This window comes from Molossus molossus, unplaced genomic scaffold (genome assembly GCF_014108415.1).
Source record: "Molossus molossus isolate mMolMol1 unplaced genomic scaffold, mMolMol1.p scaffold_m16_p_20, whole genome shotgun sequence".
NCBI lineage: Eukaryota > Metazoa > Chordata > Mammalia > Chiroptera > Molossidae > Molossus > Molossus molossus.
In genome coordinates this window covers 32626999-32639684 of record NW_023425356.1, presented here as the reverse complement: position 1 = coordinate 32639684, position 12686 = coordinate 32626999, and the positions used below count along the sequence as shown (strand labels likewise).

General features: G+C 40.7%; 1 protein-coding gene across 1 annotated transcript; it reads right to left on the bottom strand.

The window, feature by feature from the left end:
* Positions 1 to 4179: 4179 nt before the first annotated feature.
* Positions 4180 to 6834, bottom strand: IL20 (interleukin 20). The gene is made up of 5 exons (XM_036273290.1): positions 6676 to 6834; positions 6331 to 6396; positions 6063 to 6215; positions 5286 to 5360; positions 4180 to 4257 (listed from the first exon to the last, which is right to left on the bottom strand). Exons 1-5 carry the CDS (start codon positions 6832 to 6834, stop codon positions 4180 to 4182), a joined length of 531 nt encoding a protein of 176 aa, XP_036129183.1.
* Between the last annotated feature and the right edge of the window lie 5852 nt (positions 6835 to 12686).

Genomic DNA, 12686 nt, shown 5'->3' with positions numbered 1-12686 from the left:
ACCAGAGGTGATAGAGCAACCTGAGGTTTAGCATATTTATTTTATCATCTCCAAAGGAATCTACATTCTGCTTGTTGGAGAGACCATGGGAAAAATGAAGTTTGACACAGATGTTGTAGAGGTAAGTTGCACCACGAAGTTAATAGTTAGTGGCCCAACTTGGTGGAAAGGTTCATCACTTTCTTCTCCAGGCAGAACCACTGCTAGAGGCAGAGCCTCTCTTGATCAAGGACTATCTGTGTACTGGGCATCTCAGCCAGCCACCAAAGCGAAGTGGTTAAATGCATAGTTCTCCAGTCTGTCTACCATATTGATATTTTACCTCCACTATTGTTAGCTATATGAACTTGAAAATGATACGTTACTTTTCTGTCTGCAGTTTCCTCATCTGTGAAATGGGAATGAGCCTGGCTTCTGTGTCATAGGGTTCTTGTGCAATTAAATGAGTGGACACTTGCAACATGCATAGAACGGTACCTGATACCCAACAAGTGTTTGTACAAGTTAGTTACAATTCCACTTAGTCCTCACTTCAACCCAGTGTGATAAGTATTATAATCCCCACTTTTTAACAAAAATTTTTGCCTGTATTGGTTTTTAGAGAGAGAGGAAGGGAGAGGTAGAGAGAGATAGAAACATCGATGAGAGAGAACATTGATTGGCCGCCTCCTGCATGCCCCCCACTAGGAATCGGGCCCACAACCTGGGAATGTACCCTGACCAGGAACCAAACCAGTGACCTCTTGGTGCATGGGTCGATGCTTAAGCACTGAGCCCCACCGGCCAGGCCCCACTTTGCAGATAAAGAAACTAAGGATGGTTACGTCACTTAGCCAAGGTAGTGGGTGTCAGAGTCAGGATTTTCACTCATGTCTCTATGAAGCCAAAGCTTATTATTCCTTCTTACTGTGTTTCTGAAGACAAGGCCTCACTGTTGGGAAAGAGGAAAATAGAGGAGAAAAGCACATAAGGCCGTGGTGTCAGAGTGCCCATGCTCAACTCTTGGTGCTGCCCTCGTACACACTACTTACCATCTCCAGCACATTACCACTTGCAAACTGTTAATAATACTACTCCTTCAAAGGGTTGTTTTAAGGATTAAATAATGGGGTGTATGTGAAGCTCCCAGTACAGTTCCTAATGCATGGTAAGTACTTAATGCATTGTTAAATGGTAACAATAATTTTAATTATTGTAATTGAAAGTGGCAATCATGAACCATTTTTTAGGATCTATCTCTCAATGTCGCCACCTTCATGAAGTGTTCCTTAACCCCGAACCTGGCTTGACCTCTCCATTGCTGAATTCCTCATCATTGGTACTATAGTAGGTCAAGCAGGAAAAAAAAAAAAAAGACTTGGAGGAGGATATGTTCTCTCAGGGGAGAGGAATAGAGGTAACAAAGCCAAGAGGTAACTAAGAGGTAAAGACATGACAAGTCAATGCTAGAATGGAGTCCAAAAGACCAAGCCTTCCCATGGCCCAGACTTTCAGAAGAGGCAGGACTGTCTCCCAGGAAAACAAACAAAGGACCTTTGTCCCCAGCTCTGTGAGCAAACCTTAGACACATGCATCTGGAAGACTCACACCATTGACAGGTAAAACCTGCCTCCTCATTGCCATCCAAAGTCTCTTAGAAGTGATGTTTCTAATTTTAACACTGAGTTCAGTGAAGTTGACTTCTCAACTCTTCCTTGGAGTTGAAGCTAAGTTATTTTATAAAATATGTTTTTATTGATTTTTTAGAGAGAGAGAGAGGTACATTGATCAGCTGCCTCATGCACGCCCCCTACTGGGGTCAAGCCCACAACCCCAGTTTGTGCCCTGACCAGGAATTGAACCGGGACTTCTCAGTCCATGGGACAATGCTCAATCCACTGAGCCACACCGGCTGGGTGAAGCTAAGTTTTTATCAGACTAGTCAGAGAAAAACAGGAGACATGTGACTGGAAAATCTAATAGAAGAAGGGTGACATGGGGAAAAAGTCTCATAGAAAATGGGTGATTATAATGGGGAGCATGAAAGAAGAAAATGTCTTGTTTTTAGAGGAATACAGAAGACAATCCGTTCCATCACCCTGAAAGATATATAGTATCACCTTTTTTCCAGAGGAAAGAACTAAATTCCAAGAATGTTATGTTTTATAGCCCAAATCACTAAAGTAATAAGAGTAGAGTCATGATTTGAATCTACAAAAAGATATATGAAAAAAAGACACCTAAATGTTTGAGTAGTAACTTTTGGGTGGTGGGCTAGGGTGATTTTAATTTTCTTTTTTATATTTCCCTGTATTTTTCAAATATTCTGTATTGGGTAGTTGTTAATTGTATAAGGAGGAAAAAAAAATAGTACAGTGATTTAAACAAACCAGGTCGCAGGGCTGTGGGCTGGGAGCAGAAGCCAGAGGCAGTAAGGAGAGCTCGCTGTAGGAGACAGGGCATCAGCAGCAGTCTGCTGTTTCTGAAATTGGAGAAACTGAACTGCTAAGCTGGGGGTGCAGCTTAGAGTGAGGTGGGGAGAAAGGAAGCAGGCAGCCCAGGCCAGGATTCCAGCTCCTTACAGCCTAGGGAAACTCGACATGAAAGGGGCCTAGAGAGAGACCACTGACTTAATATTGGCCATGAAGACAAAGACTTGATCCAGGAATAACCTAGATCCTAGGGTAGACAGAATAAAAAATGAGAGGGCCTCACAGGAGGGCTTATGCACTTTCCTGGGCAAGGCTCAGTCAATAAGTGTGTTCTTAACCCTTATAATAGAAACTTCTGCTCATTGTAATTGGTATTGCAATCAAGATCTCTGACTCAAGAGTATGGGAACCTGAAATGAGAAAGAAAACTGAGATATAGAGAGACAGTGTGCAAGCCAATAAGGTGAACGCAGGAGTGGCTAAAGCCCCTCTCTCAGTCACAGTCACTTTATGTGAAGGGTAGAGTCATGAGATTAGAGATGTGAGTGGACTGGAAGATAAGAGCCGGGAAGGTACTCAGTAGGAGAGAGAAGGCCCAGTCCCCATGTGCATCTTCTTCCCCAAAGGAGCGAGCAGTCCCTAGGTAGTATGAGATTCAAGCTCATCCCCATCACTGTTTCTGTTCCTGAAGCATTTTCTTTCTTTCTTTCTTTCTTTTTTAATCTTTATTGTTGAATGTATTACAGATGTTCCTCATTTTTCCCCCATTGACCCCCTCCTCCCCACTCCTGCCCCCCTCCCGCCTTTCCCCACACTATTGTCTGTGTCCACTGGTTATACATATAAGTTCTTTGGTTTGTTTCTTCCCACCCCCCAACCCCTTTCCCTTTGAGGTTTGTCAGTCTAGCAATGAATTTGTACTTCTTTTTTTTTTTAATTTTTTTTTTTTGGTTACAGATGTTTCTCGTTTTTTACCCCATTGACACCCTCCTCTCCATCCTCCCTGCCCTGCCCCGTCCCCGGTTTTGTTGTCCATGTCCACTGGTTATGCATACATGCATATAAGTTCTGTGGTTTATCTCTTCCCATCCCCCCACCCCTCCTGAAGCATTTTCCACTCCACTAGATATCATGGAGGAAAACTTTATTCATAGAAATACAATTGTACTATACAGGATTCCACAGCTGAAAGATACGTACGTATGGGGTTGGAAAGCTGGGTGGGGGTGGTCAGTAATTGTAAGGCACAACCCTAATTTTACATTGGAACTTCTTCCACAAATCCTACATAGTAACCAATGTTTCAGTTTATAAAATCATTGTAGCAGTCACTAAATATGTCCTTACTTTAATAAAAATGAATAGCCAACTCCAGCCACTTGTCTAGAATTTAGAGTTTGTTCATTGTCTGAAAGTAAATGATGTCTAATAGTCAGGTTAGAAATATTATCCATGACTTTTCTTTAAAAAGACACATTCAAGTACAAAAATAAATAAAGATTAAATAGCAAAAATAAATAAAATAAATTAACTAATAAATATACCCAATAGTACAAAAGATATTACCAAAATCTTATAAAGCCATGTCTAGACTAAGAGTGGGAACACATGAAAACAATCACAATAAGGAGGCAAATATTCAATAAATACTATACAGTGACCAGCACTAAATGGTATAACAAACAGATGGTGGTTGGGGTCGTGTCTTTACAGTACTCAGGACTGGAACTCAGCCAGGAGTGTGTCCAGCCGCACCGCCACCTTCCTCCTAGCTCGTCTCCTCCATCCACTGCAGGAGAATGTCCAGCTCTCCCAAGGCTTTCACCACCGCTTCCTGGGGCTTCAGCTGAAAGAAACACAGCGATGTGGTGAGCGAATCACAAAGAGACAGCATGTGTCCCACGTTTAATCCTAAATTCAGTCCTCTTCTCTCACTGGCAGCTCTGTTGGGGATTGTAAACAGCATTCTTTTCAAGATGGAAGAGCTTGAAAGAAGTATGGAACCTCAGGATCTCACAAGAGGAAGGAGAATCATTGAGCCCACCAACCTGGTCTTAAATAGGAAAACCGATGCCCCGAGGGGAAGCAGAATTAGGACTATAACCCAAGCCTCTTGTATCACAGAGATCAAGGTAATGAGACTGTTTTTTTTTCAAGATGTGTGTGTGTGTGTGTGTGTATAAGTGGGTTGCTTACTCTGCATACATCAATTGAATAAATATTTACTGTGCTAAGCACTTGGCTGGCCTGGGATCTGGAGATCAATTGTACATCCCCTACCCACAGGGAATTTACAGCCTGGTGAGGGAGACAGGCAGAAACTGGCAGTTAAAATGTAGTGTGGTGATTAAGTGATGGAGTCCACACAGGATGACAGGGGAGGCACTTACTCAGAGGCAGCAGTATCTTCTTGGAGGCGATGCCTAGACTGAGTCTTAAAGGCTGCATAGAAATATTCAGCGAGAAGTGGATTCCAGGCCTTCCTGGCAGGTGTGCACAGGTACCGAGGTGAGAAACAGCATAGTGTGGGCATGTGTGAAACTGTAAGTGACTGTTTTTGAGGGTATGTATGAGTGTGTGGATGTTGGAAAACTACAGCCTCTTGTTTGTGCAGCTGGAAGAGCACATGTCTCTGGAGTGACTTGATGGAAACATGGCCATTCCCTTTCAATTCTTAAAGCATCTTCCAGAGAAGCACCTTCTAGAGCCAGGATTGGTGTCCTTGGAGTACAGCAGAGGGAGTCCACGTGACCTCAGAGGGCTGTCAACCTGAGAGCTACAGGATTTCTCCCAGTAAGAATACTCATCCCCTACCATCTATGACCTCAGTTCTAAAACTACACTCATCCCAAACAAGGTCAAAATTGCTTATACCTCTTGAAAGTGACTCAGAATCTGGCTGTATTTCTTCTTTGCTTCCTCCCCACAAGGGCATGTCATATAGGTATCCTGAAAACAATGCCAAAAAAAAAGGTAAGCCTTATTAACTATTCTAATTTTCTGCCATTAACACAAAGTAAGTGGGAATTCTACTCTTTCTATTGGTACTCCTTTCTCATAGAAAGGTCTTTTCAGACCTCATCATTTGGAATCGTTAACCTAATCGTCAGTACAACAGGAAGCCTGCTTTTTAGACTCAAATACAGAGCTCCTTGCTTCTTTTTGGAAACAGGTAGCACTGAAGAAGTTTGTGAGCACAGTGTCCCATCTGGCCCGTACCTCCCACTTAGGTCTGTTCTACCCCCCCTTTAAGAGAGCCCCCATGGAAAGAGAGAACTGGATTCCTAGGTCCTATTCAGGCCCTATTGTGAGATTGAGTCCAGTGGCCTGATGATTGGCTACCTGGACCCAGGATGCACTGGTACACACACCATCAGATACCTCACCTCAATTTCATGGATAAAAGATAATTGTCATTAACATCAAATAGCTAGCATCTTATAGTTCTTTAGCCTTTTTACATGGAACATCTACCCCAAAGTCAATAAAAATGAGTCCTTATTATCTAGTCACATAGCTCAACACAGATTATTAGAACTTTTGGATTCAGTTTTTTTCCATACTTTTAAATGGGAATAAAAAGGAGCATGGTTGCTAAGTCACTGAAGCTGTGTACTGAGATGAATCCTTTTACCCAAGACCCTTACTCACACAGAGCCGGAGGTCCTTCTTGATAGTAAGAAAAGAATTGGCAAGACTGCTGATCTTCCGGAGCATATGGTGGTCAGAAGGCAGATAGTTTTTGAATACTGTGTCCAGGTAGAGTCTCAGTATACGGCGGAGGAGGCAGCACTGGTCTCCAGGCTAAAAAGAAGACTGTATGTTGATGGGGGTAAAGTTTCCAGGGACAAGACTCAGGGTGCTAGAGATGCCCCTGGTTCATAGCTCCTCCAAGAACTCCTATGGGCCAAGCACATACCTGTGTGTCTTGCAAAGATTCAGTCTTCCTCAAGATTCTGAGGTCAGTGATTTCATCTTTGGCTTGCTAAACAGAAGAAGACAAGAAATGACAGGTCGGTGATGGCTGTCGGGGTCTTAGACATGGAGACCTCTCATTCCCTCCTTGCCATGACCCACAAGCAGTGTCCCTTTCCAAAAACACTTTTAAATTATGAACTACAGATATTCCTTGGGAATGCCTTCTTCTGGTAAGGAGTCCCCAGCCTGCCTCTTTTTGTGGTCACACCACTGGGGGACAGAGAAAGACAAATAGAGAAGGGGAGAAGCAGCCACAAATGGGGGGAGGGGTGCCTCAGTCACATACCACACTGTCTCGTATCTCAGAAAATCCCTTTTGCATTTCCTGAAGGTTTGTGGTGATCACACAGTTTCCCAAATGGAGCATCTTCAGTCCAGCAGAAGGTGTCCAGAAGAGAGAAAACACAGCCGAGAAAAGGCAGAGGGGGAGACCAGAAACTTTCATCTTGTGCCAGACTCTGGAGACCACAGGAGCTAAGAATTCAAAGGAAAGAGCATGACTTCCTGATGTCTCCATCTCATGCCTTAAGAAGCCAATCCAGTCACCAGGGATTTGTCTCACCCAGATGTCTGTCTCATGGGGGTGAAATTTTATAGCTTTATCTGGCCCCTGACGGTCTGGTGCATTCATTTAACTTACTAAGAAAAACTGCTGAGCCTCCTCAAAAAGCAGCCTTTGGGTCCTTGTTCAGAGCCAATGTGAGTTGGTGCTGTAGGTCCTGGCTTCTTTATTCTGTTCCCATCCCAGCCCCATCATCATTGCCCAGCAGGTAAGGCCTGGAGCAACAGGCACTTGCAGTAAGTAGCTAGGGTAGGACATCTCAGGGAAAATGTCAAAACTTGTTTTGGTGAATTGACGTATATCGTCTTCCCTTCCAGAATACCAGTGTAGCTCACCCTAGGCCCGCAGGGAAACTAGGGGAAAACAGAACTCACAGAAGCTGTTGCTGAGCCACCAAAAACACTTGGAGAAAATTGTCTGGATTTTATGCCCACCTCAGGGCAGAGGAGCTTATCTCTGTTGGGCATTTGTCTGTGATCAGATCAGTTATTTGGGGAGAGCAGATTTATTTTAGCCCCGAAGACAAATAGACAGTCAATGGTTTCATAATAACTCTACTGCCAGGGAAAGGCAAAATCTGATGGGCAATCAGCCCAGTTCCACCAAACACTTCTCCACCCTCCTGAGGTGTGGACTCCACAACACCCCCTGCAGGAAGGCTGTAGTCAGGCACACCTGGGACCAAACCAAGAGCACCCTCTTTCCTGGCCTTTTAACTCTGGCTGAAGAGCAAGTGATCCCAAACACAGAGAAAAAAGGCACAAGAAAACTGATTTCTACTTGGGGTGAGCCTTTCTTCGTAATGGCACTATATAGTGTTTTCTGAGTTTTAAGACAAAATAATAATGGGCTGGGATTAGGGTGAGGAGAGCGAAGAAGCAGTTAACTTCCAGCACAGATTTTAGGGGGCACCAAAAGTCTTGGTGGTCAAGATAAATACTATGGTAATACAATATTAAAATTAATGAAAAAATCCATGATAAACAAAATATCAACATTAAAGGGAAAATGAGTACTCCTATCTACTTCTATACACTATCTATATGTTTTTATGTACCTTTTGTGATTAATTTTTTCCCCAGAAGTATATGATGAAAATATTAGTGATGAGTCTTCACCAAGAAAGTAAAATTATAATGAATTCTATATGAGTCATAAATAAAATATTTAAACTTACGATAATAGTTACTTTTAAAATTTTCAGTATTTTTCAACTACTTTAATGTTTTGGAAAAATACCATACATAAAAACATATGTATAGGGGTGTACATCTTTCCTTTTGCCTTAAGCTCCAATATGACTGGGTACAGCACTGATAATTATTACCACATACTAAATTTTTTTATGTACAAGGCAATATGCCAGATATATTTTATATTCACGTCCACCTGAAATATTGCCAAATGTAGGAAAAAGGAATAAACAAACCAAACCCAAAAGTACCTGAAAGAACTCTGGGTTTGGAGACAAGAGAAATGGGTTCATATCCATGCTCTACAAGTTCCCATCAGTGTAGCTTGTCCAAGTTTGCCCAGAACTGAAAGGGTTTCTGAGACACTGGACCTTCAGTTTTAAAACTGGAAGAGTCACAGGTAAACCCGGATAAGTTAGTCACCCTACATCTATGTGACCTTAGACAACTCAACTCACCTCTCTGAGTTTTGTTTTCTTAGCCTCAAAATAATAACTAAACTTACCCCAGAAACTTGTTTTGACATGTAAATAAAATAAAGCGTAATTTATACACCTAGTGATTGATTCACTTTAAATAATGATGTTAGTTTGCCTCAAATGTGAATAGTAAATATATGACAAATTCAATGAGCATTTATTGAGCACCTACTCTACTATCTTGAGTATTGTGCTAGGTACTGAAGTACAAAGATAAACACGGCAATTCCCCACCCTCTAGAATATTTTGTCCTAATGGAAAGGACTCCTTTAGATGTGACCCTGAACACATCGTGATAGATGACTGGGAGAACGGGGCTAATGCCCAGAACTGTAGATAGTATAATAAAGTTCTCTTACCTGAGTTCAGAAAGGGCTGTTGCTTCTGATCTCCTAGCTGTCTGTTTTAAAGCTAAGAGGCTTCCAATTATTTATATATGTGTCACCTGAAGGAAGTGAGCTCCCACAGGTGACTAAAACTCCCTTGGAATTTCTCTAGTGTATGACATTTCCTCCCAATGGAAGACAGTTTTTAATTACTGGCTGGATTACCTCAACACTTCTAAAAAGCTCTTCTTAGAAGGTTACTGGTTGTAGTAGTTGGATAAAAAAATGTGCTCTTTCTTTCTGGCTCCCTTCCAAAGGTAATTAGGACAAAAAAGATCACTGAGTTACAGTGTTTTTGTCCCCTCCTTTAATTCCAGTTCTCCTTAACCAGGCTTCTCCTCAACCTCACACATGGGGGGGGGGGGTGCTCCCTCTTGCTATTTCTCCCTTACTTTTGCTATTCACCCCAATTCTTTATTCCTGAACCACACCAACCCCTTCCTTCTCTGACTTCCAATAGCAGATTTTTCTTTGGCACATGAGAGGGTCTAATTTTGCCCTCTCTTTCATGGGCAAGATTAAATCAAAGCACTGAGATGAACTACATGTCAAGTTTATGCTGTAAAATTTGTCAAGATAGTTGAGATTATATTTCTTTTCAACTCATTTCTTACTCATTACCTAAACTCTAAAGTCCTGTATTTGAGTCCCAGGATTCCATAGTTTACAGGGTGACTTTGACATTTTATCTCATCTTTTTTTATTACAATTTACATATCTGTAAAATGAGAGCAATATTTTATTTTATAATATTTTTTAAAATATTATACATACAATAATATATAAATTCCTTTCCAGTTGTGACATTCAATGTCACTGTGATTCTTTGCTCTTCTACCTTTTGGATCAGAACACTCTTTTTTGTGTCTTTTAATGTCTTCCTAAAGTTCCTCAAAATGAAGACCATGACTTTTTATTGTAATGCTTGATATATATTGAAAATATGTGTGAATATTTAATCTAAATATCTCTTGAGCTCATGCCTGTTTTTTCCTTTTTATAACTTTTTTATTGTTGACACTATTACAAATGTCCATCCCTCCTCCTATCCCCCAACCCCCACCCCCACTTTGCCCACCTCCACCCAGCCCCCCAAAACCCCTCTTCCCTCTGGCCATCATCACATTGTTGTCTGTGTCAGTGGGTCATGGATATATGTTCTTTGGCTAATCCCTTCACCTTCTTTCATCCAGTCCCCTCTTCCCTCCTCCCTTCTGACAGCTGTCTATTTGTTTTATTATTATTATTATTATTATTGGTGCTAAATAAATAATTTCTCATGATAAACCATAAATAAAGTAAAATTGAGAAACGTGATCTGACAAGATTTCAAATAAAGACTTTCAGAAAATATAAGCAGTATCCATGCTAGTCAATTCCTTTTCATTAGCCAAGAAGAACTCAATTGCTTTGTTTTAAGTTATCTGTAATGATTAATTAAACTTATTCACCCTGGCTGGTTTGGCTCAGCAGCAGAGCGGTGTTGGCCCTCGGACCAATGAGTCTTGGGTTTGATTCCTACCAAGGGCACGTACCACAGTTGCGGTTCATTACCTACCCTGGTCGGGTCATGCAGGAGGCAACCAGTTGATGTGCTCCTCTCACATCAATGTTTCTCTCTCTCTCTCTCTCTCTCTCTCTCTCTCTCTCTCTCTCTCTCTTTCTCTCTCTCTCCCTCTCCCCCTCTCTCTCTCCTTCTCCCTCTCCCCCTCTTCCCCTCATTCCCTCCCACTCTATCTGAAGATAAATGGAAAAATATCCTCGGGTGAGGATTTAAAAAAATTAAATAACATCCATTGAACAGATCCTATTCCATTTTCTGTACAGACACCAATTTAGCTCACTTCCTCTACAAAATGTTTCCTACCTCACCCAAACCTTCTCTCTATCTCCACCACCAATTCCCAAGGCAAAAATGATCCCTCCCAGAAAGAAATTTAATTGTAGCCTGAGCTAGTAGCAGTAGAGAGTGATGTGGGTGAATTTAAGTACATTTTTTTTTTTAAAAGAGGCCAATTAAATGTGTAGGTTAAAGCAAGGAAGACTCAAGGATAATAAAAATATAGTTAAGCTGAACCACATGTAATTTCCATCTGTGTAGGACAAAACTGTCTGATATTGGCACTGTCATATGGTTTGACCTAAAAGCTATTATTATAATACTGTATAGAGTTTCCTAAGCCTAGTACCTGGGGTTACATATTAAATACTCTGTACACTGTAAACATGAGTATAAGTAAATAACATATAATGTATATATACTAACACATATTTAATGTAGATAGTCACATTTAATTCTCACAAAATCCCACTCAGAACATAAGATTCTATCTTATCCACTCCTACATTACAAACTCTTGCAATGCATCCTATTTCTTGGCAGGCTTTTGATAAATACCTGTTGAATATATCATTGTTTCTATGAGACAAATCTTTTTTTCTTTGTCCTATGCGACAGCTCTTACAACCCAATTTTCTGATGAGGAAACTTAAGCTTAATGGTTGAATGGTTTGCCCAAATTCACTCAGCCAGTAAGTAACAGAACATACTAAAAACATGGCATCTCTTCCTACTGTTGGTGTGAGGATACTAAGGCCCAGGGGGCAACATGAAGATCAAGGTGAGTTAGTGGCAGAATGGAAATTTTAACCTAGGTCTCCTCTCTTTTTTTTTAGTTGATTTTATTTACAGCTTATTTTTTTTGTTTGTTTGTTTTTTACATTTCAGAGCATTATACAATTACATTTTCCATTATCTGACCTGCAAACAGACACCTGAAACGGAAATATTTTTTAAAATTAGGTATATCCAAAATGCAACAATCACACATATGACAATTAATTTCACAAAGCATAATTCATCAGGGCGTATCCTAAGAATTTAGAAACAGCCAGTCATGAGAAATCTGACCAAATTTAGCAACAACTATTCATATATCCAAAGACAAACATACCTATCTGAACTCCCAAACCAGAAGTTTGAACGTTTTTGTTAAATCCCCATTGAACAAAGGAGAGAGTGATGACTCAAAACTAACCAGCTTTGACAGTCTTAATCCCAAACACTGGGCTATTTTCCCAGTCAAAATTGAATAGCAAGCATCTCAGTTTGTCAAACACTTAAGTATCAAGCTCTTGCATCTTTATGCACATAGAAAGGTTGTGTGTTCATTAATTAAAAAACAAGTAGTCATTAAATATCCACACTATTCCCCCAGCTCACCAGCCCTTACTGCAATCCCAAATAGGCAGCCTGTATCACATAGTGACAGGCTATATTAAATTTATATAGAGTATGTATGTGTATACATACACATACGTATATATATACACACACATACACACAAGTACTAGGTATAAATGGCAATTAATAGTCCCTGCAAAAATTCATTTTCAGTTGAGGCTATGACTCCTATGCCTTGGGATGGTTTTAGACTTCAAAACTGAAAAATACTGCTAAAATCTCACTTCCTTAGACAAAATTTGACTGCTTGTTCAGTTTAGTTTGTGTCTAAAAATGGCTATAAGGTAAGTTTTTACTTTAAAAAAGCAGCCAACTGAATGCAATTTCTCTCTCCAATTTGGCCAGGCTATTTCGTAGAAGTTAACTTTTTCCTAGCTACACTAGAAAATCTGTGATGCCTATTGTGGTTCCTGCCTACCTTACTGTCCACAC

Excerpts from the sequence above, each read along its gene's own strand:
- IL20 (XM_036273290.1), bottom strand. The coding sequence starts at position 6,834 with ATGAAAGTTTCTGGTCTCCCCCTCTGCCTTTTCTCGGCTGTGTTTTCT. Across the intron at positions 6,216-6,330 it reads AATCTTTGCAAGACACACAG|CCTGGAGACCAGTGCTGCCT; the intron begins GTATGTGCTTGG and ends TCTTCTTTTTAG. Across the intron at positions 5,361-6,062 it reads AGAAGGACCTCCGGCTCTGT|GATACCTATATGACATGCCC; the intron begins GTGAGTAAGGGT and ends CATTGTTTTCAG.